The 27,252-nt window shown below is 41.7% G+C and overlaps 1 protein-coding gene across 2 annotated transcripts in view; it reads left to right on the top strand.

Moving 5' to 3' along the window:
- Positions 1–357: 357 nt before the first annotated feature.
- Positions 358–27,252, top strand: part of EGFR (epidermal growth factor receptor) — a 155,216-nt gene continuing 128,321 nt past the window's right edge. The window contains exon 1 of one of the 2 annotated variants that reach the window (XM_071736205.1): positions 358–835. In XM_071736205.1, the coding sequence (XP_071592306.1) occupies positions 730–835 (106 nt within the window). In that variant the 5' untranslated portion in view covers positions 358–729. The remainder of the gene's footprint in view (positions 836–27,252) is intronic. The other variant, XM_071736204.1, reaches the window with a different exon arrangement.

Below are 27,252 nucleotides of genomic sequence, written 5' to 3'. Positions count from 1 at the left end.
GGTAAACCGGAATTCCGCACAGCCTCTGGCTCGCCGGGGGCCTGGCCCCCCCACGGGACGGGACACGGAGGGGCGGAGGTTGTGCCAAGGCCACGCCGGCTTTTTTGCGAGCAACGGCGCTAAGCCATTTTCATGCCTTTGGCAGCTGCTGGGCAGAAGCCTCTGGGAAGCGAAGCATCGCCTTCCATCCTTCCGAAGAAGAGGCAGATAACCTGCCTGCTCCCCACTCAGTCCTCCTCTCACTCTACATCCCAGGACAGGTGAAGAGTCCGCCCCTTCACCACCTGGGGCGGGGAAGGAGTCTCCGGTTTCTCCTCCCCTCTCTTTCTTGCTCCCGCCCTATCCTCCTCCTCCTCCTCGGCGTCCCCAGAGGGAGCCCCTGCGCTCCGCGTCTGGGAGGAGAGCGCAGCCGGGCGCGTCCCGTCCCGCAGCCGGCTTCAGCCGCTCCTCAAGCCCCTGCGCACCCGCCGCCGCCAGCAGCAGGAGGAGCAGAAGGAGGAAGAGGAAGGCAGCAGCTCCTCAGCCCGCCCGCAGCGGGGCACGCACGTGTGCGCGCAGCTCTCGACGGCCTCCCTCCAGCATGCTGCGCGGAGCTGCGCGGGGCACAGCGGCGGAGAGAAGTTGATCGCGGCCAAGAAGCGCAAAGCAGGAGAGCAACTCGGCGCAAATCTCCGCGCGTGCGTCCCGTCCAACACCTTCGTCCCTCCAGGGGAGCGGCGGTCCCGCAGCATGGGCGGCCGCAGCCCCCTCGCCGCCGCTGGACCTCGCGGAGCCGCTATCCTGGTGCTGCTCCTGGGGCAAGTCGGTCTCTGCTCTGCCGTGGAGGAAAAGAAAGGTAGGCAGGAGCGAGGCGGGGGGACGTGCGGGGATCCCGCCACCGCCTTGCGGGCTGTGTCCTGTGGGACCGCGGGAGCCGGGCTGCGGGCGGTGGCGCGCCGCGACGTCCTATGGGAGCGGCGGAGGGAAAGTCCCAACTACTTCTTTCCTTAAAAAAAAAAATAAAATCAACAAACCAGAAAAAGAGGAGAAAGAAGGGCAGGGGGGTTATAACCAAAACGATAGCAGCGATCACGCAGCTCTGACTTCCTGATTCTAGGCTTATTTTCTTTAGTGGGGGTGGAGGGAATAAGGGAATAAGCCTTGGCACATCTCATCGGTTGTGCTTCTCTCCTTTCGTGTTGTTATGGTTTGTTTGGGTTTTTTTTCTTCTTTCTTCACTTCTTTCCCTCCTCCCCGCGTCTCCCAGTCACTGCCCGGATAGCGCTTCTCTGCCGGGCGGCGACCTCCCTGTACAGCTGCTGCCGGTACCCCGGGGAGGCGGCGGGGAAAAGACGTGGAGCACCCCAGTGCTAAGCGCCGCTCGCGGAACTCTGCCTGCTGCCCTGAGTTGGGCTTCTCCGCTTGTCCTGTTAAAGAAATTATTATTAATAAATATATATATATATGTGTGTATACGCCTGGGAAGGAGGAGAGGAGTTAGGGAGAGTAAAGAGGGGAAGCTACATGTGGGGTCTGGTTCCCCAGCTCTTAAAAAGAGGAACGATTTATCCCCACCTGACCCGGCATGAAGGAGCTGTCGTCCCGACCGTGCCGGCGCTGTCACCCCTGTCAGTGACCACCTGGAACGGGCGGTGCGTGGGAACGGCGGGAAGCGGGCGCCTCTGGATCGGGGGGTCTGGTAGGGTGGGTGGTTTGGGTATTTTGGTGGGGTTTTTTGTGCTTTTCGGGTTTTTTGTGGGTTTTTTTGTTTGTTTGGTTGGTTGGTTGATTGGTTGGTTCGTTGTTTTTTTTTAGAAATTAGTTTAGAGGGTGAGAAAACGTTTCCGGCTTGTCAGATCCGTCGCTTTTCCCCTGTGTGTGGTGTTCCCTTTTGTGAGTTTGGAGAACAGGCCCTGGCTGCTGTTCCAGGCAGAGTGCAGTCCTCTTTATCTTGGAAATCTGCCAGGCAGGAAAAAATGCAGATTTGGATGGTTTGGTTTTCGGTTGTTTTTTTTTGTTGTTGTTTTTTGGTTTTGTTTTTCTTTCTTTTACTTTTTCTATTTCTTGTTAAAGAAAAAGCGGGAGAAGAGGATTAATAGTTTTTAAAAGGGCTGATGCATGGCTTAAAGCAACTTAGTGTTTCGTGACTGTGGCCAGTAAAACCGTCCTGAAAGGGAGAAACACCCTATCCAAAAGAACTAGTTGCACAACCTTCAAAAAGTGGAGAGATTCTCTTGATCCCAAAATCAAGTTCATACCTGTTGTTGATGTAACATGGGCAGTTTTTCTTTCCTGGTTTTTATTTTTACTTTTTATTTCCTTTCCTCACCCTTCGAAAATTATTAGAAGCAAAAAAGCAAAAGAGAATCTGCTGTGCTTGTGTGAAAAGTTGTTTTAAAATGTAGTCTCAGGTGCACATGCCTTGTAGTATACATAAAGCATGAGGAGAAATACCTTGTCTGTAGTCTTGAATTCTCTGTCTAAAATTTAGGTAGTTGCTAGTTATTTGAAGATTAATAAGTAATCAAGAGCTAAGTTATAAACCCAAGGAAGATTGTTTTCTGTATGTTCTGTCAGCAAGTAAGTGTTCCTGTGAGGAGAGCTGGAGGCTCAGTGGCAGAGGTGAAGGTAGAAGAATTCCTTTTCCAGAAGCATTAATTGATTAATTGGTCTTTAGTAGTTTCTCCCCACACTTGAAGATAAGCAAGAAAATAAGTCAGGGGTACAAAACAAAGCAGCATTTGAGAATTGAGAGATAGTGGTATGAAGCCAAGAGCTTTACTGTATGTTGAGGACCTACCTTGCTGGCCAAATGAAAGGACTAAGCATCAGGATCCAGAATAATTCTGGAAGTAACTTGCCATAAAAAATATATGCAGCACTCCTGAGTTTTAAGAACAAATTCTGTGAATTTTAGAACTTTAAATTGCATATGAAATCACACTTTTTAGGATTTCAACCTGATTTGTTGAATTAGCAAAAGGAGATGTCTCAAAAGAGGAAAGAAAGTACCTCAGCAAATGTTGGTTTTGTTAGAAGAATGTAAAAAATCAACTTAGAAATTCTGAACAACATAATGTTTGAATGGAAGTTTAAATACAACATGTCTTTTCCCCAAATTTTAATAAGTTATTTGAATATGGATATGAAAAAACTGGTTTAGTTATAGTACTGGAGTAATTAAAATACAAAAAAACCCACCCCTGATTGTGCATATTCCAGAACCAAATGGCATTGCTGGAAAGTGAAGTATTCTTATAGGGATTGATACCTGCCTCTATCCTACCTGCTCTGATGTTGATCCAGATTAACAACAGTGCTTTTCATTAATGTACCCTGGGTAGCCTGTTCAGTGGTACCCTAGATAAATACCTGTGACAGCCTGCATGCCATTTGCATTTTTGACCCATGTCCAGTTTCGTCTGTCACTGCTTAGTGACAGCACTACAGTTAAGTGAACTGCTTTTTGTTGCTATATTTTGGTTTTATATCTGTAGTTTTGATCTGTAGCTGCAGCCGCTGTGGGATGGGAGTATGCATAGAAGCATGCTGGGCAGCTTGGTGGCTGAAGAAGTTGTCTGTGATAGCCTTGTGAAATTGATGTCTTACACAACTTTCTGAAAAACAAAGGAAAATTAGGTTCCTTAAGGATATTGAAGTATTAATTTTCATGTGAAATGAAAAAGCTTCATCTCATATTCTGTGCACTGTTAACACATGGGATACATGTTATTGTGTATTGCTGCCCTTTGCATTGTTTTGTAGGTTCTGAGCTGTATCTAATTCCATACTTCCTTGCAGCAGATGTCTACAATTCACTGGTCTTTGTGGATTGTGTAGGGCTTGATGTGGTTGTCTGCAGGCATCCAGTGCCTTTTGTGATGCCCTCCAATGTATCCCAGCCACTGTGTTCCCTGAGAGATCCCACGGGGATCCCTGTGAAATGTGCCTGCTGGTGAGGGCTGTCATGGGAGTGAATGTGGTGGCCCCCCAGGAGCAGGCAGCTGACTGTGCATCTGTGGCCAGGCTGAGGGGTTAGCAGTGTCCTCTGCCTGCCTGGTGCCAGGTCCTAGGTGAAAGGATGTCTCATGCTCCTGTTACAGTACCAGGGCTGCTAGTATGCTGTTCTGTCATTCCTGTATTTGTATTATCACTGTGATTCTGTGATGCAAAGTGGAGTTTTCTGTGTGGAGACAAGAGCGAATGTGTGTGTATGTATTTGTTTATTACCTAAGGTCTTGTCTGTGCACCCATCTTTTTTTTTTTATCTCCTTGGTAAATAACTGAATTTAGTTCTTGTTAAATTTAGTTTGTTTTTGTTTGAATCTGGAAACTAAAATAAATCTGTGCAGCCTTGGCAGTGAAAGCAGATATATATGTAAGATATATGAAAATTTAGATACAGTCCAATTTGGTGGAATAATATGGTTAAATAAGTAGTCTTGACTATAGAGCTGCTCTTACTCCAGTGCCTAAATGTGTGAATGCTTAAGAACAAAACCCAAATCCTTCTATTGTTAAGGGTAATTTTTTATAAGCAGAAAAGAGAAGGTAAAATGCTAGCAGTCATCTGCCTAATTCAGGCAACCTGCAAAACACAGTGACAATGTGTGAAATGCCACAAAAGAGATGGGCCTTTCAGCAAAGTCTGTGTGCAGTTTGCTCACAACACACACACACAAGTGATAGTAGTAAATACAAATGTGTTTTTTCTTGCATCAAGAGTATATGAAGAGATTTGCAGATAAATAAGAAATCAAGATCAGTGCCCTGGAGACTTTACAATCAGGGTAGTCCGTTGTAATTTATTTGTTAATTTATAGAGAGAGACTTTGAGGGAGTGTCGCATAGTGCCATTATGGTCCTCAGGGCTGACTTTTGCATTTGGGTATCCATGTATCGCTGAAATCACTGGGATATGCTGGCTTTAGTAGCAAGATAGCTGACTAGCCAAACCAGTTCCTTCAGAAGGTGTCCTTATCTTCCTTGTGCACAATCTGCCTTTGCTTAATAGGCCTTCAGAAAGGAGGCTGGTGAAAAGGTTTACTTCATTTCAGGGAGGATGCTGGTGCCTTCATGGACAGGTTTTGTATAGAATCTGTTGATACTGCCACAAACTCCTGGATTAGTCCAAGTTTTGGTATCGTGTGTGCATGATGATACAGTCACCTTGTGTAGATGAGTGGAGTTTCCCAGAAAGAACTAATATAGATTCAAAATTAGTTATCAGCATGTTATCAGTACTGGTGTTTACAGTTACAAGGACTTTTGTCAAATCTCACGTTAGATTTGGATCTGTGTTGCAGAAGTGCTTGTGCAATTCACACATGGTTTTACGGTCAGAGAAATGCTTCAACTTGGAGAATTTTAACTAGGGGAGCCAGGACTGCCTGTACCGACAAAAGTGTCCTCTGGCTCAACTACACTAGGAGTACTTGCTGGGGTGACCTGGCTGACAATCTGTTTTAATTCAGACTTTTCACAATAGAGGTGAGGTCTTATTCTGTAGAAAGATTACTGCTTAGCTAGAGTAATTGCTATTTTGGAAATATGTGCATTGCATTAGGCTTCTTCTATTTGTGATTAAAATTCCTCAAGACCCCATTCTGCTTTACTGCACTTCTTGTGCACCTACTGGGGAAAAATGCAGTTTTCAGCTGGGGCTCAGCTGGCACAGGAATTGCATTCAATCCAGCTAGGATTTTACTAGTTCTACCAAAAAGGTAAAGTTATTAGGAAAGGCAGCGGAGCTTTAATTTGCTTTTTGCTTCCCAAATTTGCTCTGTAACAGCTGTAGAAGGTGTGTAACCTCTGATGAATACTCAAACAGCAGTTATTGCTGTGATGGTGATAGTCACCTGCCTTGCTTTTGCCTCAAGGGTAGCTTGAGCAACAGATCTTGCTGTAAATGCAGCTGGAGAAGTTACTGCAGAATTTGTCTCTCTGTGTCCTAATCCAGCCCCTGTGTTGAGGACGATGACTGAGCAGGAGATCAAGTGTACAGCATCAGAGTGGGAATAAGGAGGAGGGATTTGCAGATGGGCCCTCGCCTTTGGGATGCACCCTTTGAATGGTGCTGGTGCAATGCCGGATGTTCCTGTCCCCAAGTCAAGGTGACAAGGGTGGGACAAAAGCTGTTTGGAATGTGACTCATCAGATATCCTCCATTCCTGAGAACGGATGGGTACCTGTTGGCTCATGTAGTGCCTGGACATGGGGAGCCAGCACTATGGATTTATCAGCATTGTGTATGTGGGGGTAGAAAGTGTTCAGGTGATTTTTTTTTTTTCCAGAAGTTAATGGTATGCAGTGCTGGAGTCTGCCACTTGATGTTTGTGTGGACTCTGACAGTTGTTTTTCAGCTTGGTACAGTACATGCTGACCCTGTTAAATGTATATAGGTTTGACCTCCTCCCGTGCCCCTTTACTTCCAGGATTGATTTATTAGTAGGTGCAGTGTGAGATCTAGTAGTGTTCCTGCCCATTCTAGTTTTGATGCGTTATTTCTCATCTTCCAACTGCAGCAAACGGCACCATAATGCTTTTTTCAGGGCTAAATTCTGCTGACCTAACAGTATTGAGTCATAACGTGTATTTTTTTTCCTTCAGAAATAGTTACAGAACATTTGGCATTAATATGGGCAGCAGTAGTTACAGAACATTTGGCATAATATGGGTGGCAGAAGTAATTCCTAAAGGAATTGTGGAGAGAAAAGATGTACTCCTGTACAGATAATCTGTGTCAAAACAAACGTCTACTCCTGCTGAAGCAAGATGGCTACTTATTAAGAGCTACAACATGCCCTTGGAGCTCATCTCATGGGGAGAATGTGTAGGTATGCATCTTGTGCTCTCTGTGCTAAATAATGTTACTGAGGGTTGCTCACAGGGAAGAAGCATGAGAAACCCACTTGTGAGAACGTGTGTTTGAACAGGAGAACTTCCTGATGACCGAAGTGAACAGATGAGGCAGTGGGTTGGCCACTGAGCTAAGAATTAGTATGCTTACAATCACACTGCACTTTAAAAATTTTTAAATTTTTTTTAAGAACAGAAGGCATTGCCAGGAGAGAGCAGTGCTGGGTTTATGTAGCCCATAAAGGCGTGTGAACTTCATTTTGAAGTTTCAGTGCAAAGTGTGTTTTGGCTGTTGACAGATCCATGCAAGGCAGAGATGCAAGGTTCTTCCTCCTGCCAAGCATGCCTTCTCCTGCCCCAGCACATCTGTGTACATGAAAGTAAACATCTACGTGTTTGCATGCATGTCTTACTGTTAGAGAGTATCAAACCATGGGTGGGTTTTGTTTGTTTCCGCCGAGAAGAAGGAAAAAACAAGAAAAACCTTTAAAAAAAGAGTAAGTTCCAGTCAAACTGACACAAATGTGTCAGTGTGGTTCTAGTGAAGTGAAGGAAAAAACACAACAACAAAACACCCAGGGGAAAAAAAAAAAAAAAACAAAAAAACAAAGCAAACAAGCAAACAAAAACCAAAAAACCTAACCAACCAACCAACCAAAAAAAAAAAAACCAAACCCCAAAACCCCAAACAAAACAAACAAAAAAACTGTTTTACAAGGATCTGGAAATTATGTTTGACCTGAGACCATTTCTTTCCTTTTTAAGTTGGGTTAGAAGGAAAATGAAATGCTGTTTGAAATGAAAATTTGCAGGTTTATTTTGAAAGTATCAGAACACTACTTAATTTTCTTACAACTCCCTCCCACTCATTTTTTTTACTCTTTTTTTTTTTTTTTTTTTTTTTTTAACCAAGGTGTGTTTGCTGAGTTTGGCTTGTATTAATGAATTTACTTCAACTCCCTTCTTCCCTTTCTGAAAAACTTCAGGTTTTGGGGGTGGTGTAAGTTGTCATTCATATACATGTGAAAAGCACTGCTTTAAATGTGTAATTGTGAGATAAATGCAGTCTGAAATGTTTGTGACCGCTTTTACGTTTTCATCAAATTAGAAGGAAAATAATATTAGTGAAATTAATAACATGAAAATAATGAGTTATAGAGAATGTGATCTATTAATAAATAAACAGAAATAAATAATTTTAAAGAGCATGGTATCTATTGCCTCTCAGCCCTCCATATGTTTGGTGCCTTCACCAGACCTCCTCGGCACAGGCCAGATGAGGAGCTGGAGGCTCGCAGCTCCTTGCTAGAGGTGCCCAAGCAGGCGGGCTGGGGCTTTGGGCAGGTGAGATGAAAGCTGCCGATCAGTAGCAATGCCCCAAGGGCCGGCGGCACTGCCGTGTGGGTTAAAAGGCTGCTTCTCCGCCTGGCGCTTACCGCTCTGTGGTTCTTTTTGTTGCAAAGGTGCTGCTTGAAGGGCAGGTAGCCTCCCCGGGTGTACCCTCCAGCACCCGGGAAAAGCAATGGGTTTTCCAGCTCCCTCCATCCCAAACAAACAAACAGAAAAAAGACCTTAAAAAGAATTAAAAAAAAAATAAAAATAAAAAGAAAGGAAAAAGGGGAAAAAAAAAAAAAGAAAAAAGAAAGGACTAGGGAAGGTGATTTTGCCCCATGTGCTTTGCTGAGGTAGATGGTTCTTCCTGGGGTGAAGGGTCCATTGGGGTTGGGCAAGGCAGCAGGGTCCATGTCAGTCAGGATGTTTTCAGGGGAAGATATGGAAGGAGGGAGGATATAAGCCAGCTGCCTTGATGACAGGATAGTAGTAGTTTAGCTCTGGCTTTTACAAGAAGAAAATTATCAGGTTTTGTGGGAACAGGGTTTGTGTTCATTTGGTAATCAAAATGCAGTGGCATAATCCCTGCCTTCCCATCACCAGATTCAGCAGTAAATATGAGGATAACCAGAAAAGCCCTGGAAATCAGCAGCTCTTGGCACTGGGGCACTGTGAGCTCACACAGCCCTTCTAGATAGGGAAAAGTATTTTTTACATATTGGGAGCTACAGGATTTGAGCCATGGAGGCTTTGCGTGCTTGCCTAAGACAACAGAGCTGGACACCAGTGAAGTCACCTGCTGGGATTTTGGCCTCTGGCCCTATGCCCAAGCCAGTGACAGACACTGCCTAGAGTTGTAGGTAACCAACATGTTGCCCATGGTTTATTTGCTACTGTCGAGACAATGTCTCCACAGAGCATTGTTTCCCCTCTTTTCTGAAGGCTCTTTTACATGTCTTTCCCTGGGTAGATGTCCCTTGATGGAGGCTGGCCACAGCCTAGGATGAGGTGACCTGTGGTGCCATGCATCTGGCTCGGCTTCTTGCAACCAAAGTGTGCTCATTCCTTGCCTGTGGTGGGGCTCCACATGTCTGGCCCCTTGCTCCATCACCCCTGGGGAAGCCCCATCACTTCTTGAAATAACAGTGGCATGAGACAGTAGCTGCAAGTCAAGGTTGGGTGTAAGCAGGTGTAAAGAGGTTTCCTAAATTATGCATTCTGTGTAGCTGCAGAGGAGTTGTAATGGAAGTTTTTGTATTTGCAATGTCTAACTTAATAAACCCAAACAAAACAAATGAAAAAGACTAAAGTTGCATCTGTCTGGGTGTATGTATTCACACACCCCATAAAAGATGTGGAAGATGTATGTGCACTTCTGAAAACTGACTTGATTCACATATGAGGTAGTTTCTTCCTGAGCTGCATACTTAAATTCTGCAAAGTGCAATTATGGCAGTTCCTTATTGCTAAGCAAATCTCTGATATTGGAAATAACAATTTTTTTTTCATTGCATGTAGTTAATCACGTCTTTTTTTAAACCTGTTTTTTAAAATGCTTTTGTGGAACAGCTGTGTTTTCTGAAGTTCACTTGGGAGGTAGGACTAAGGAAGGTGGCAGGGTTCAAGGAAGAATCTTGTTTTAGCAGTTGGGTCAGTTATTTCAACAATGCCTTTAGCAAAGAAGTAAGAGGCTGTTTGCACAAATCAGTAACCAGTTCCCATGATTCATATTGAATCACGTAGTCATTTGAATAAATAAATTTGAATAAATAAAGGACTTCTAGTAAATGAGACAACCTCTGCAATTAGGATGGCATGCTGCATATTTCATGTTATTTATTAAGTGGTTTCCAATGTATATGATTAAGTTGCGTTACACTTGGAATGATAGGTGGCATTTCAACACAAGCCACTTAACCAAAACTTACAGTAAAATAAGATACACATTTGTTAGTAAAGAAGGCACTGTGCTGTTTCTTCAACACTTTAAGTTTTCTTAATGATTTTCCTCAAGCAGGTACTTAGCAGGGAAAAGGAGTCACCTTGTCAAGTGCACCTGTTTTCTTTAACTGTTGTGGGGAATTCTCAAGCAAGTGCTTCCCAAACATTTACTCTGCTTCAGTCTTAGCGTGCCTTCATGTCTTTCAGTGGATTTACCACAGCAGAGATGCAGAAAACTCTTCTTCTCTGATGTGTTCATGGCTTATGCACTGTTCCTGGTGCTTCCAATGGGATGTGCTTCATGGCTCACCTCCAACTTCTGCTGCAGGGTTTGGACTTGTGATGAGAGCATCGTAATTTGGTGTAAAAGACAGGGAAGAAAAGGTCATCTTGGCCTCTGTTGCTTAATCTTCTTATTTTGTAGCTTGTCTTAATTTTAAGTAGCGGTATTATGCAATCGAAAAATCCCATGTGGTTTTGATGTTGTGAAAGTAGTATTTAAAATAAATATGGTCACTGTACTACTTTGTCATAACTGGTTATACCATGTCCAAAGCAATACTGATGAATGTAAGTAAATAAACCCTGAACTATCAAAGTGAATAAGAGCTCTGTCTAATGGTGCACTCTGGGAATATGAAGAATAGACAAGATTGGGTACCTAGTGACCAATCATCTCTTTATTCAGGAGAAAAATTTACTGTTGTGTTTCTTTCCAACTTTTTCACTTAATATAACATAAAAATACATAAGACACTAGGGGTAGCTCTTTGAGAAAAGGGCCTTTCAAAATGATGAAGATACCAGATCTTCAGTGCCAGATAAAGATAACATTTTGCATATGTGATTACCATTTCTTCTGCAAGTGGAAGTTATCAGTTCTCCTACCTGAAGGCATTGGTGGTGAACTTTGCACAAACAATGACTTTGGAAGCTGAAAAAAAAAAGAAATTCCTCTACATGCCCTTTAATCACTGGGAGGGTAAAGCTGTGGTAAGAACAAGAAATGACTGAGGTTTGACAAGCTTGCTTCTCCTGTGTTAAATTTGAAGATACAGAGATAATTTTCTGGTCACATTAAGACAAGGAAACTTACTCCTACTTAAAGTTGTGGGAGGAGATGTCAAGTTCCTGAGTGAGAGCCCATCATTGGCTGGCATGAAGTCGTTGGGAACTGCTGAGGAGAAAGTGCCCTTAGTAGAAAGTTGTTGCATGTGTGGAGCATTTTTTCTTCTCCATTTCTATTGCAGCCTATTTTTCACGAATAGAAACCTGACATTCTCACGTGTTAAACAGAATTCAATTTGTTTTGCTGCTCTTGAGACTAGTTTTGTACCAAGTCCATACTTTCCCTCCTAACTCCCTCCCACCTCTCTTAAAAACAAGCAGAAAACCCCAAGTGAAAAATCTATGAAACCAGAACAAAACAAACTACATTTTTTGGAAACTGAAGTGTTAGTTGGAAACACCTTGACTCTGGAAGATGTTTTGTCAGAGCTAGACCATAATTTAAGGTGTTGGGTCTCCACATGAATGCTGGGTTTGCACCACAGAGCAATGCATAGGCTGGGGGACTTGGTGTTTGCTTGGAGTTGGGCAGTGGTGGCAGCATGACTTTATTTTCAGAGTTAGCCTGAAGGAACTCACTCCCTGAAAAACAAGCTGTCAGAAAACTTTGTAACAGCCCCATCTCTTCTCCCTGTGTTCCCAATGGACACCTGCAGTAATGTGAACAGAAAATGTATTATGGCCAGGAAGAGCGTATTTCCCTTCTCATGTTCAATGTCTGAATTCTGGCTGGTATCTGATCACTCACTGTGAGGCTGTAGCTGACAGGGCATTGATCATCCATACAAATGGACCATTTAGTGTTTGGCTTTCTAATGAAAACCTGTCTCAGTTGTCCTTGTGTACTCATACGTGTTGGGGACAGAACACAGCCTTTGGTTTGAAGTTTGACTTGTGGAGCAGAGAAAAGCCAACATCAGAATAGAATCTTTATGCAGCAGAGTGTGAATAAAGTGCATGAGGCTTGCAAGGTGGTACGAACTCTGCTCTTTGCCTTTATTGTCATGGTTATAGCATCTAAGTAGATATTGATGCCATTATCATTTCCCCAGAATTAATGGCAGAAGTTTAGTCTTTGGGAGTGGGAGCAGGATCTGCAGATCCAGAAAGGGAAACATGTAGGTCATATTTGTGTTATGTGCTTGGCTTCTACCCGTCATCAAAGAAGGAAAAATAGTTGAATTGCAGCAGTCTTAATTTGGTGTAAAAGGAAAATTGTGTTACCTTCCATTTATAATTCCTAGTTTGACAACTTGCAATGAGAATATCTCTAGTAGGAGGTAAAGTTAAAACTTCAGCATTCTCAATTATCAGGTAGGACCTGATAATTTCTTAAAACATGTGTGTTAGGATATAGGAGCAATTACTGGACCAGTGTGGCATTTTTCTTTCTGTTTGGCATTTGAAAGGATTATAATTGAAAAACTGTCTGATTTTCCACCTGGTCTTCAAAAAGTAATTAAGTGTTGAGCAATGGTATTTTCAGTCTGTTTCCTACCTAATAAGCTCTTCAAGGTTCTCTTGTTAATGATTTTATTATTTTTGAGCTGCTCTTGCTTTCTCTTTCCCTTCTTAATGAGGCAGATCCCCTAGGCAGCATCACTTTATCGCAGTTGTCTACGGTAGATGAACTAATCCAGCACTGTGGAAGTTCATCAGTGTGTAAGATGCTGCCATCTGTATGTGTGGATTATTCTCCCTGACACTTAAAAGATTTGTCAAGCGCAAAAAAAAAGGAAGAACAGACTCTTTTTCTAAATGAGGGTTGTTGTCTTGATTTGAACAGCAGCAGACTGGTTTGCATCCATGAGCACATGCTATTCAGTGAAGTAAGAGTAAAAATAGCTAATTAGCACCTTTTCTGTCTGGTCATTAGTTACTATGATCCAAATTAATTCCTGATTGCATAGGGCACCTGTAGGTGCCAATGTCAAATGCAGGTTAAGAACTGAATTCTTCAAGATTCCTGAAAGAAACATTCCCTTTTTTATTACCAGTTTCCAGAATTGCCTCCATGTTCCATGGAATGTAGTACATGTACGCTTACCTGCTCAGCTAATAACTGTGTTTTAGGGTCATATGAAGAGAAAATTTGAATTGGTTATGGGCATTTGAAAGGGACTTGGGCTATTTTCCCCTGGTTTTGGATGGTACTGATTGTATCCTGCCTATGGACTTTTAAAGACTCAGATCATTAAACAAGTAGCAAACACATGACTTCTGAGTAAACAGACAAGTTGTAGATGGGGTTAGAAAATGGATTGTTCTGGGCCAACACTGTTCTATTGAGAGTGATGATATCGTACTGGTAATCACACTGTTGGGCTTAATGGCCCATAAACTTTGATAAAAGCTTTTGTAAAATTGTCAGTAATAATTCTCTCCATTGTTAGATTGCCAGTGAACATCTTCACCTCCTGGAATAAATTACTGCCATCAATTCTGTGTATGTAGTTATATAAAATAAGAGTAGGGCTCTGAAGGTGTAATAACTCAAATAATAATAATAAAAAAGTACTGTCATCTGAAAATTATTGGGTCAGATCCACAATTGCTGTAACTGCCAAGAAGTGTCTCACCTGGGTTGGGCTGTTGTAGGTTTTCACCCAAAGCCTATCTTGTTTGTGGAGTATAGGTGCCTTGTCATTACCTCTGTTGAGTGCTTGCTAAGTCAGCAAAAAGGGGAAAAATCATTGCAGGTTTTGTATGAAAATAGAAAAAACCACTTGCAGTTTCCTATAGTTCTGCTCTGTTGTTAGTTTTCTCTGTGGGTTTTTTGTAAGTATGGCAGTTACTAGAGTGTGAACCTTTAAAAAGTGTAGTTATTTTCAAAGCCATTGATATGCCGTTTTTAAAAAATGCAGAAACACTTAAATTTTGTCCATAACTTACAAGCTTTGTCAATTTTTGGTCCCTCTCAAATTGTTTTCAATAGCTTTCTACCTTTCTTTTCCTCCCTCCCCCACTTCATTCTTTCCACATGGTTGGTTAAATAACAAATTATGAGCCACAGTGTGATGCAAAACGGGCTAGAATCCAAAGTAGGAAGAGAAGAAAGTTCTCTTGCAAGAAAACAAAAAGCATGGAGTATTTAACAGTGCATTAAACAATGTAGCTGATAGACTGCACTCATAACACAGTGAAGAGAGCAGGAAAATACTCTGTATTCATTAGTTTAGTCAAGCAGTGAAATGCTCTGGCTCTGATACTGTTGGTTATATTCAGTGTATCTAATGCCAGTGGGACTGATAATGTGAGGAATGATAAAGAGCTGAACAGGGACTTTCCACCTCTGCATAATGGGATATGAAGGAGGAACTGCCTTACCTGCCTATAGGTGGAGTTTCATTTTTATACTCTAGGGAGGAATGGAACAGGAATGTACCTATTGCTAAATAGACAGAGTCTGTCCTAGAATTACAACCTGCCCATGTTAATTTGCTTCGTTTTCTTCCAGGGCTGGTAGTAGAGATAGTAGCATACCGAGTAGGAATGTATTTTCCAATCTCCATCTATGCAGGTTCAGGAGTGCTTTGCCCCAGAAAAATAAAACTCTTCAACGAATGCTCCTGACTAGCCCAGTAGATGTGATAAAATTGTTTGCTCCATGTCTGCCTTCTTGGTGTATTTGTTAGTGGGTGGTGAAGTGGAACTCCAGGAGGGTCTCAAATTGTTTGACTTCCCAAATCTAGAGCGTACAGCTTTGGAGAGAAGTGCTGCAGCTACATGCAGAGGAGTTTATGGAAAAGTTAAAATTATGAAGAGCTGGAGGAGAAAGAGGAAAATCTGGAACTTTTGCTTCTCAATTACAGTAACTGTGCAGCAGGGACATACATCATCTATTGAGGCTCAATCCAGCAAACCTTAGGCATAATAATGCTTTGAAGTCTATAGAGATTTTGCGTGCCAGGACTGCAGGATCAGGTTTTTTTGTTTTTTTTTTTTTATTACTTTATTTGCCTAAGAAATTTTTTCTCATCTAGTTTAAAGGGAAAAACTGATACAGAATACCACCCTGTGTTACATGAAGATTATGCCAAAAAGTAATTATACTGAAACAGAAGGTATTATATATTAGAATCACATCACAAGGTACTGTGGTGTCAAAGTTGTAACCTGAAACAAGTCTTTTTACTGGGTATGCTTAAAAATAAGTCCAGTAAGTCTGCATTCTGGCAATTGTCCTTCTACTTTGTTTCATAGACACGTTGCTGGATGGGATTAAGATGAGTGAATTCTTTAGGTCATGTAAAGCAGTGTGGCTTCAGCATTGATGTCTGCCAGTCAAAGCAGTCATCTGCTAGTTCAGCAAAAAGTCTCTAAACTTGATGAAATTACCTCGATTGAGCTGAGTGGTATTTCATTCGCACACTGGATGTGTTGGACCGAGAACTTTTATACTGTAGTTCTTATAAAGAAGCATGTGTGTCGTTGTGTATATAGCCCCTTTCCTCAGTCTCTCAGTAAATGAATCTTTTACTGTAACCCTAAGATAATATGTAATATTCAGTTCTTGGTTTATAGAGGCCTCTGGTACTCTTGCCATATCCTTGAGGAATAAATTGGTGTTACCACGGCAACTGCTATACCACCTGGTAAAGAAGCAGCTCTGGTCTATGTAGCACTTACAAAAGTACATTAGACAGATTTTTAAAGTTCCTGTAAGTTAAGCAAGAGTAGGAACTTGACATTTGCTGAATGCTGAAGTCAAAGGAGGACTTCAGTTTCTTCAAAAGCTGAGGAATATGGTTAATGGAAATAATTAGTGATAGCTTGATTCAGCAAGCTGCTTTGTCAGATGCCTGGTTGCAAGTCTATGTGCAGCCCATTTGAGACCAGTGGAGCTGTGTGTAGGCCTAGAGTTTGCACAGGTTCAGGAGCCTTGATTTACAGGGGACAAATTATATTGTTTAAGGGAGTGCTGGTTTTGAGAGGCTCAAGTGACGACACTTTCGCAGGGCGTGACTGGTGAGGGCAGATACTTGGCATTTCTCAGCAATGAGCTGCTAAAGATGATTGAAATGGAAGTCATGAGTAACTGGAAGTATCAGAAGTTTTGATTATGGGTGTGAATTTTGTATGTATTACATTTTGCATCACATGTATCTGATGGCAAGGAAATGGTGTTGAGGTGTTTGCATACAATGATGTTTTGCTGTCTATCAAACCTTAGAGCGCTATATTATAAATGTTTCTGTACAAATGTAATTGTTGTAGGGAAGGCAAGAGACCTAGAAAAAGTTTTTAAGCTAATCTGGACTCAGTAAGACTATCCTATATCATTGAAAACTTAGTAGTGTCAGGTCAATGTCTTACTTGGGAGTTTTCCTTTTCAGACACTACTATAGGAAGACCTTCTATGCTAATGAATTTACTACATTTCTTTGTATTGCTAACCCTTATCAACTCGTAGAAAGAGCTAAGTATCTATGTATTAATAAAACTACTGGCTTAGAAAAAGCTTACTTGCAATTATGAGGAATTAATTATTACTATTAGTGGCACTGTGTTTGCAAGATTATTATTGATTGCTGTTCTCTCATTGACTTTTTCTGCACAGCTACTATTTTTATCAGATTGCATAAAACAAAATCACAAAAGCAGGTTTTTTATTCTTTAAATAAACCCCAGAAAAATACTATGCATGTATACTGGTCCCTTTCCCCCTTGACAGGAATTTCTGAATGGCACTTCTAGTGTTCCTGAAAGTTTTATGAAATCACCATATGGACAGAAATCTGCATGCATGCTAATCCAGAACTGTGTAAAAATGGCTCCCATGCTTTACAACCTGAATTTCAGTCTCTTTTGCTAGTGTTCACCAGTGAGCTATTGCTAGTTGTGAGATAAATTGAGTGTGGGGCTGGAGGAAGCAGCTCTGCCAGTGGTGTCTGTTCCTGCCGCGTTCCTGTCATGTTCCCAGTATGCTCTGAAGGTGGTCCAGATGATCCACCTAAGGACAGGCAGCTCTGGGGATTTTTTTTGTCTCCTCTTCTGCTGCAGCTGGATGTTCTAAGCTGAATCCAAGCCTTGGTGAAGCCAGAGTGCTGTTAAAATGCCTGTGAAAATTCACAAGCCTTGCATGAAAACTGTTGGGTTGGAAGGCAGCTGGCCTTTCCCCTCCTATACCGAGTCAGGGAGGCTCAAACACTTAAATATCACTTTTGAATGACTTCTGAACTTCTACTTTTTATACCTTCACTGTGGTGTAACCTCCAGTGCTTCTGCTGATTCTCCTTTTGTGTAATCCACTTTACTGTGACTTGTACAGGGCCAGCAGAGCATGTTTATACTTGATAACCACCCTACAGCCTTGGTACATTTTGTTTGAACAAACGCCAAAAGCACTTTGAAGTTCACTAAGCTAAAGGCAGTGGCAGTGTTTGTACCCCAGGACTGGAAACTTTGCATGGGGTGTCTTTGTAGTGCTACGCAAAGGCTAAGGAAAGCTAAGAGGTGTGGTCCCAGGAAGACTCTTCAATAACTCAATTTAGTTATGGTACTAATATACCAGAGAGCTTCAGCGCATGAAAGATTTTCCACGAGTATTGTAGGACTGTATTAAATGAATAGATTTTTAGCAAAGATGCTTGAACATTTCACATGTATGATAAATTGCCTCAAAAAAAAAAAAAAAAAAAAAAAGTCATTGTAGTAAAAAGAATTTTTTCAGAGCCTTTTGTTTGCATTTAGTGCACTTAACTCAGTACAGCCATAATAAAGCAGGCAGTGATTTATCTCAAGAATGTGCGTATACCTTTAAAAATGCAACCTCTGTCTCCCTGACTTCTAATTAATCGCTCACCTCTGGTGATAAACTTGATGTTATGTGAGGAATGCTTTCCAGCACTAGCAAGATTTTTAAAAAGCTGCTTTAGATGTATATTAAAAATGCTTGTGGGGATGCAGAGACAGAAAAGCTTAGAAGTCTGATGACTGTTTATCTGAAAGGAGTTCCCAGTGGCAAAGGAACTGAGTTCGCTGTTCGTAGTGGTTTAACCAGGCAGGGAATTCATTTGATCGTCTGCTCATAGAGACATTGAGGGGAAAGTCCATTTTAAAATTCAAAATTAAAGGCAATGACATTGTACATCGTACATGAAGTTCAGGGCCTGTCTGAAAGGATGATGTGATATGTGGAGTTGATACCTGAAGTCTTCCCCATATGTCATAAGCTATGCTCAAAGTGGAAGCAAGTGACTGATGTCAGGGGGGAGGAAGGTGCCCAAGGCTTAGAAAATTATTTCATGGGCTCCATATTTCATTGCACTAAATTTATTTATAGTGTTTGGTGCTTCCTGGTTAAAATGCATGTGTTCCCTTGCAGCGTTTCCTGATAGCGTGTGATGCTGTATGCTAAGAGGAGAGACCTTGCTTTAGCTATGGATAAACACCAGAGGCTTCTGAAAGTTGTGTAAGAAAGTCTTTAGTTTGATAGCATAGTTCCATTTGTTAGGGAGGAAGTAGCAAGCATTTATCCCTGCAGCAGGCACCTGCATGGGCAGCTGTTATCTAAAGCTAACACTGCCTTTTATGTGCACAGGTATGGAAGGAGAGTGTAAGTATCTGCACCATTGTGGTATGAAAACACAAGGTCACATTCTGCCCCCAGGGAAACCTTCGAAGCCTTGCTTTAGTACTGAGGTATTCTACTTAGGACTGAAATAGACCTGGGTCTACAGCTGGGAAATGCAGTCAGTGCTCAAAAGTAGGGATGCAAGTCTTGCAGGTTTGCTCCCTTCTGGCCTGTGCTGTCTAGTGCAAAGGGCCTGTGGTAAAAAGAAGAAAAAAAAAAACGTTTTGTCTTTCATGGATTGAAGCCTTTATAGAGAAGTCCCATGAGCTACTGTTCCAATTACTTTTTGATGTTTTTGGTATTTATTTCAGGCCACTGTGGAACTGCAGTAAAGAATTCTGCATGGAAATAATAATTAATCTGTTGCAGATAAAGCAGGGGATTTTGGTTTAGCGTCTCAGAATAAGTGATGGAAGAAGTATGGCCAAGAAAAAATATAGCAAGGCAGAGGCAAAATTACCTGAATTCAAATATCACATCTTCACCAGACTCTGTATTTTTGTGAGGGACAAGGTTTGGTTTTAGTCCTCTTTCAGGGGGTTGGACAGACTGTATAGGGATCAGAATAATTAATTTCTCATGAAATAGTCAAAGGAGGATTATAAAATCAGGTTCTGTGTATTATAACCATCTGCATTGTGATATAGATTGAATATGTTCTAAGCCTTGCCCCACCCCCAGCCTCAAGTAGTTGTACATAATCAAGAAACAACATGCTTTGATACAGAGTGCATGGACTAAAGAAATTGTATTTTTTCGTCCAGGCACATACTTGGCCATAAAACAAAGGGCAGATGAAGCCACAGCAAAATGCAAAATGCTGGTATCTTTAAAAGTGGTTCTGCATGAATGTTTGGAAATATACTACAAAATCTGATGGTTTTGGGAAATGTGTCCGTTGTTAATTGCCTGTGACTTTACAACGGGCATGGGGGCACCACCTAGGGCCAGGCACTGCAAAGGGGCTGCTGCTGGGCTGGTGATGCCCTGATGGGAGCCCATCTCTGGGGATACCAGGGAAGAAGGGCTCTGCATGCCCTGTGGTTCACAGCACCGTTCACATCCTCACATGGCCCCGCTGCTCATTTGCTCTTTGGCCCCAGCTTGGTGACTGGAGCAGTTGCAGTCTCTTTGATAAACTGGGAGGTTGTGTTTGGGTTAGGCATGAGTCACCATGTTAAAACTTGGCTAGGTGAGGGATTGCATAACTTCTTCCTTAGGGTCCTCATAATCTATCCATCGGTAGCTTTTTCTTGCAGTCTGTCAAGGGTTTGTAAGTTGTGGAATAAGAGAAAACAAAAAAGGAAAAAAAAAAACCCAAGAAAATAAGAAAATCTATTGAGCTTTGAACTGCATGTTGTCTACAAACTGCCATAACCCTTTACTGCATATTTATTAGTTCAAAGCTTTGGGATATTCTGCTTTCATTAATTTTGAGAATTAATCCACACCGTGTTCTTCTTTAGCATTAGTAGCAATCCTTCTGCTGAATACAAATTAGATGTTTTCCTGCAGTCTAAATTCAAATATGGGCAGATGTTTAAAGAGGATATTTATGGGACACTTGCATGGAGTTTAGTGGTTCTTGGGTGTTAGGGAAGGTGATTTCAGGTTTTGTTGTTGTTGGTTTTTTAAGTGACACTTTTTTCTGCAACATGCCAGGATAACAGGTGGGATATTTACATCTCTTTTCTTGCTTTCTTTGTTTAAAGCATTTGATCCCATAGAGGCTTAGGAGCTCAGAACTTATTTCCATCAAAAGACAACTTGGTCCTTTTATACAATGGCAAAGTCTCAGGACAATATTGGGTTTGCAGATCTTACATGATTTCTAAAGACAAAACGGTTTTGTAAGCAGAAACTTTCCCTGGAATATCTGAGAAGCCTGCAAAGGATGCCAAACAACTTTTGCACTTAGCTTATGTGTTACAAGGATATTTGCAAACTGATGGTATAAAGCCCTGAAGAAGTGGGTGTGTAGAGGCTTCTCCTTGGCCAAGCAACCCAATGCCAATCTTGGGTGTGTTGTGTTTGCTTTATTTTCTCCCAAGCCGAGATAGACATATCCCTCTGCCCAGCTATTTGCCCATCACCCACATCGGAGGTTTTTGGGTGGTTGAATGTGTGCAGGGCCAATCTGCACCTCTGGACGAAGTTCCAAAGGAAGGAAATGCAGCTTGGAGTTGGGTGATTTGGGCTTGTTCTTTGGGGTGAGGAGTGGACTGTCCATCACGTGATTTGATTAAAAATGTACTTCCTCTCCACAATTTTTACTTTGTTTTAATTTTTTTTTTCAATTATGTGCATTGGACAGGCAAGGCAAACATGCCCTTGATCTTCATAGCATTTTTTAAATGAATAGCAGAGTAGATGTTTGTTCTTCAAGCTTCATTTTGCTTCTCAGTCCGGGGACATTTTATTGGCAATTTAAATCCATTAGAAAGAGAAACAAATCTTCACAGATCCTGCTCTCTGCAGCAGCTTCCCATCAAATTTGAAGCATAATCATGCACAAACATTGACTGGACCAGTATTGCTAGTGGCATTCATGTTAAGTGGATAGTTAAAGGCTTAATGACCCCTTTGAAACAAAGTGCTTGCTTTCTGGTCTGTATTGACAGTACTGTTGGAGGCAGGCAACTTAGTATTTTTTTTCTTCTCAACTATTTTTATAAAACATTTCAACTGCTGGCATGGTTTGTCTGCTCCTTTTCCTATCCTGATTAAGATCAAGCTGTTTGGACAGTGCATGTGGCCATGTGACATCAAAGTCTCATTGGCGCACATAGCATCCTCAGGATTTCTTCTCAACTTTGGTGAACACTCATTAACTTGCTTTCCCCATCATCATGGCAAGAAGAGAAGTTGCCAGTGGGATGAGAAATTCATATGAAGCAAAGAAAAGTCCCTCAGGCCTGAGACCTACCTCGAATTGAATATTTTCTTTAGCAAACACAGTCATGAGGAGGTCTTCTCGTGGTGAAGTCTGAGAAGGCAGAGAGGCTCTAATACCAACTGTTCCCCCTTGTCTTTTTCTGTGGTGGGCTTTTTGTCATATGGCTTAAGGGTAGAGAGAGCAAAAATCACTAAGTGCCTGGTTTTTGATTATTTGAGATGAATGAAAAAGTAGTGCACTGAGGTCTAATATGCAACTGATTGAAAAAGTTACTGGTTTGAGGTTTAGTAATGGAACAAATTGCTGGAGGCTTTTGAGTGAAGTGTGTAGGGACTCTCACATTTTATGTCACTTCACAGCAGTTTAACACAGGAGAGGGTGGCTCCATCCTTTATACATGGGATTGGGTCTTTAATGCTTTTAGTCTCCTGCTCCTACCAGAGGAATGTCTGCATCCCCCACTGGCACTTACCAAGGCCTTGGGCTGTTGGGTGAACATCCTCTAAACAACAAGGAACCTGAACAAAAGCAAGTAAAGCTTTCGCACCTTGATATTCATAGTTTCTCATCCCATTTTGAATTACATTTATTTAATTAAAAAAGGCAGCTGGTAAAACCAAGAACATACTGAACCTGGCATCAGTCCTCTTATACAAGTCTGGGACTCATAAAAGACTTGGACACAGGATGAAGCACCTTCAGCAAGAGCTCCTGGCTGCTGCCCAGGACAGCTGCAGAGATGCCACAGCCTCCTCTGCCAAACAAGGGTGTTGCAACACGCAGACACTGCTCCTGGGTGCAAGGGATCCCACTAGCTGCCCTCTTCCATGGAAAAGAACATACTCCCAAAAGCAAAGACTGAGAGCAGTTCTCCTGGGACCAGCCTGGGGGGCCAGATAACATCATTCCGAGATGCTACCTTGTAGCCAAGAAATTGAATATGCATTTAGGTATGTCAGTCCTCTCTTTGGGACTCTTAGTGGTGCAGCATTTGGAGTTCCCCAAAGCTGTGTATGCATAACCAGAGGCAAATAGGTGCTTGTCTAGAGCTATCCTCTCCTGCAAAATCTCTTTGTTCATCCTTCTTGGTGCATGGGGAAATTGTGCTTTCCAGATCAAACACAATGCTGACTCTCTTCAGGAGATCTTTCTGCCTTTTGATGAAGTGTCCACATGCCTTTTCCTCTGGAGGAGCACTAGAGAAAGTTGGAGGAATCCTTAGGAAAGGCATGGAGGATTATTAGAGTTTTGGTAGGCCTGTCACCGAGGAGGTTTCTCAAGTCCTACTTCTACCTTTGGAAAGCTTGTTGTCATACTATGTAGCAGGAGTTCAGCTTATGAAGGAATAACTTGCTGCCCTGCTGTTTATGGAAACATACAATGGGTCTGTATCCTCGAGTGGTTGGTTCTAAGACCATGTAAGCTTACATACAGTCGCTCTAAAGTCCTAAATTAAAGGGTAACTTTTTTTTTCTTTTTCTTAAGCTCTGTGCAGTTTGGCTGTTCGCAGTATTCCAGAGAGGCTGCAAAATTACTGTTGGCTTTCTCACAGTAAATCCTTGACCTTCCCCAACATTTAAGCATTAGCAGATTCCCTGCACTGTGTATGGGGGTGGAGGAAGGAACTGTGGAGTTACATGCACGTACTGACACAGACTCACATATTTTTAGTAGCTTCTAGCAAGCACTTGGCCTGCATTCTCAAGTCAGTGTTTCTTCCTTCTCTGCATAACACTGAATGTAAACCAGTAAAAATGATAAACCAGTAAAATGAGAGTTTAGAAATTATGTCAAAACTGTCACTCCCTACAACTCATGTCATGTTCAGATCTCAAGTTCCCTGGGGAAAGTGTGTCACATTTGTTGGTGTATGTCCTTCTGTACCCATCCCAAAAGGCTCTTGTGGTACTTGGCTTCTTCCTTCGAGCTCTCCATGTTCACGCACTGATACCGTAATCTGGTGAAGGATGCAAAAGTTGAAACCTCATCTGTGCATGATTCTGATCACTCATGTGCAGCATGAAATTAAGTTTTTTTCACTGCACCTTTCCATGGGGCTCAGACTCCAGCAGCTTGTGAGCTTTATGTAAGCTGATGGATGTGAATGGAGTGCTGAGCGCTGTAGGTATAGGGTAGGGGAAGGGGTGAGTAGGATGGTTTCAGGGCTGCACACATCTGTTACCTTCCTGCCATGCTCATAACAGAGCAGCAGGGGCTTTTTGACGCTTCAGATTTTTTCAGTTCAGTTGCTCAATCCTGGCTTTTGTTTTGTACATTACTGTAAGTTTCCCAATTCACCTTAAATTATTCACTCACCATGCAAGAAACAGGAAGTTTGGAGAAAATATTAAGCTAGTCAGTATGAGCAGGTTAAGGAAAGATGAGCAGATACTTGTGTTAGAGGTGCTTAGCTCCGTGAGTTACACTCCTGTGCAGATGGAGGAGATGAGCCTTGTGTGGCTTGTTAGAGCCAAGCGTGACAGTAACAGCTACGAGTCGCACCCACGGCAGTTCCCAAAATGCTACCTTTGAGAAGAAACCAGACGAAACAGCGTCTGTATGCTTCTAATGGCTGAAAAACCTTATAAATTACAGAACATGTTTAAAACAGAGTAAAAATATATGGTGTATTACAAATCCAGAGACCTATTGCTAGTTACCAGGTTTTGCTAGGCTAAGGTTACGTGCCAGGATGAAAAATGAGAGGCTCTCCTTAGCCTGCATGTTCTGCAATAACATTTTATCAGCAGGCAAACTCTCATTAAATACACCCCATTGGCTGTGCTCAGGCTGCCAATTTTTGAGTGGAAACATTGTATTAACTTGGCTGTTCCCTACAGGATATTACTCTTGGAAAATTATAACAAAGTGAACAAATCAGCATTTTTCATTTATAGCAGGCCATAATTTACAGTATGGTATGGATCTGCGCCTGCCTGTAGAATTCCCTGTCTGCCATGACAAGAAACAGCATGCATTTTTGTATTTGCCCAGAGAAAACATTTGTCTCTTTACTTAAATGTTCTCAGTGGTTTGGATCTACATGGCCTCTGGGTTTCGCTGTGTATAATGATTCACTATGAACTCTCTAATCCCAGTCTGCACGTCCTTTTTGGGACCATGGTTTCTCTCCTTCGTGTGAATGACAGACGCTTACCAGTGCCAACAGTAAAGGACATCGTTGTGTCCCCCAACCCATCAGATCCCTATCGACAATAACTCATTTGAGGTGAAGATTTTAGAAGGGAAAAGAAAAGTGGTTTTTCAAATGCTAAATAAAAATCCCTCCCCATATGTTCTAGCGAGGAGTTTCAGGGCACTCCAACTTGAAAGGTCATCTCTTTGCACTCTAGAAAAATCATACTTTTGTAATCTTTTACTTAACTGGATGAAGACAACTCAGTGGTTTCATTCAAATTTTAGAACATTTAAGTAGGCGATCTCCCCAATGTCTGTGAAAAGAGCAGAAAATGTTGATATTACAGGAAAGGGAGGAGAAGAAACATTTTTTTATGTTTGACCTGTAAAGTTTCCTTTGTCAAAGTTAAGCCATTTGCTGCATGTTCAGAGGTACAATCCTCTGAGTAGCTGTTTGCTTTTGTTAGCATAACAATTTGTATCAGCAAATGAAAACACAGCTCAAGCTATTAACTTTGGCAGTTTCTTTATAATGGAGAGAATGCAAATACGAAATTGTAGCATTCTGGAAAAGTTCAGTCCTGGGGGGAACCAATCCCCAGTGTCCACAGAGGTGTGGTTGTTGCTGCATTTCTCTATGTACTTACATGTATCCATGGAAATATATGTATATGTATATTCATATTTTCACATATCTTCCACATAGAAATCTTGATTCTTTAAAAGCATTGCCCATATTTTGTTTCCTTTGGGTTTGTTTTGTTTTGTTTTTTTCAAGTGGCCTTAGTCTAATTCAGAATCAGTGATTTCATAATGATGGGAGGAGAGCTATTCCAGTGCCAGTGTTTCTGAGAGTGCCAGCCTTAGATACACAGTCTGTGGACATTGTTGTATGTTAAAAAATAAAATGAAATAAAATTTACTTGGGCAAGTATATTTTTTTTCCATCCAAAGCTTTTTTTTATTATTATTATTCCTGATGGAGCATTTTGTAGGGGCTAGATAGGAAAGTGTGTTTCCCTTAGTAACCGTGTACAGGGAGGGAAGGGAGCAGGTACAGTCTGCATTATCTTCGCTTGTTCCCATCAACTCCAGTATGTCCTCTCCCTTTCATATTCAGTTTCATTTGACTTAATATTCTGCTTCAAAAAAGAGCAATTAAACAAAAGGTCTGCTCTTTGTGCCAGCATCTTTGAAGCCTACCATGATACTCCATTCCCAGAGGATGAAAGATAATTTCTGAAGAGGCCTAAAATTTCTAGTGTGCATCCAAGAAAGTGGATGGATTTACTAAATAGCTGTATTTATTAATAATTGTTTTAACTGCCTATTACAGGTCTGCACCCCTTGATTTTTGCATTATTGTTCTGGTAAGCAGCTCAATCTTTTCAACACCAGGGAGGTATAGTGAGTGATGGCTGGTGCTGTCTCTGCTCATCTCTGCTACTGCCTGGAGCAAAGGATAGAAGTGAAGCTTCTTGCCAGATATTTTTTGCCCTTTTTTTTTTTAAGAAAGAAGGCACCAAGAACAGTTAGATCTACCCTGCACCCTGGCACATGATGAAGTTGACTGACCTTCTGGGGACACCGAAAAGCCATGTTACTTTCCTTACTGTCCTGTGGTTGTGCCATTAGAGTGAAAGGAACATTCCAGTGCTTTTCTTTTTTTCTTTTATTAACATTGAAATGCATTCACAAAGACTGCCTTCTTCATTCAAAATTTGTTATTAAGAGTCAGCATATTTGATGTCTTTGTGGGTGGGCCTCTAAAAACCTGATCTTGCTTCATGTTATTTGCATAATGAAGAAGAAAAAGTAAAAACACCTCTGGATGATTGTGGTAATTGAAACCTAATTCCCAGGTATTTAAGCATATTAATATATTTAAAGGCAGGGCCAGAAACTGATGGGAACATCCAAGCACTTTGTATATATTTGTGGTATGGAAGAAAAAAGTTCACAGCCTTTGCAATTTATTTTTTTTAAGTCCAGTCTTTGTTTCTTAAAAACATAATGTGAACTGCTGGATTAAACAAGCAGGAGCAGCTTATAAAATACTGGTTTTAATTTCAGCCCTACCACTCACTGAGGAGAAAGTAAATGCTTCCTGTGCAGTTGCATCCCTGGATACTCCGTTTCAGCTCCATGGATTTAAGGAGGTGCCTTTCCCTTCTTCACAGGTAGAGGTGTGATGACCTGAAAGGCCACAGCAGAGCTCACACCCTTAAGCTCATGGGCTGTTCACAATTACACTCTGCAAACTTGTTCAAGCCTCTTAGAGATACGTTGGGTAACTAAGCAAAGATAAGGTTGGCAACCTGTGCAGTGCAACCTGTCAGCCCCATCCCAGCCTGCTATGCAAAGAGAGAGTAGGAAGCTGAGGTAGGAGACAAGGATGAGACTAAATGGAAGACAGATCTTACTGCTTCTCATCTTACAGGTAGCTCTACTTTTCACCTCCCAA

The sequence above is a fragment of the Heliangelus exortis genome, chromosome 2 (assembly GCF_036169615.1).
Source record: "Heliangelus exortis chromosome 2, bHelExo1.hap1, whole genome shotgun sequence".
Taxonomy (NCBI): domain Eukaryota; kingdom Metazoa; phylum Chordata; class Aves; order Apodiformes; family Trochilidae; genus Heliangelus; species Heliangelus exortis.
Note: the sequence above shows the minus strand (reverse complement) of the source record. Positions and strands in the feature narration are given on the sequence as shown.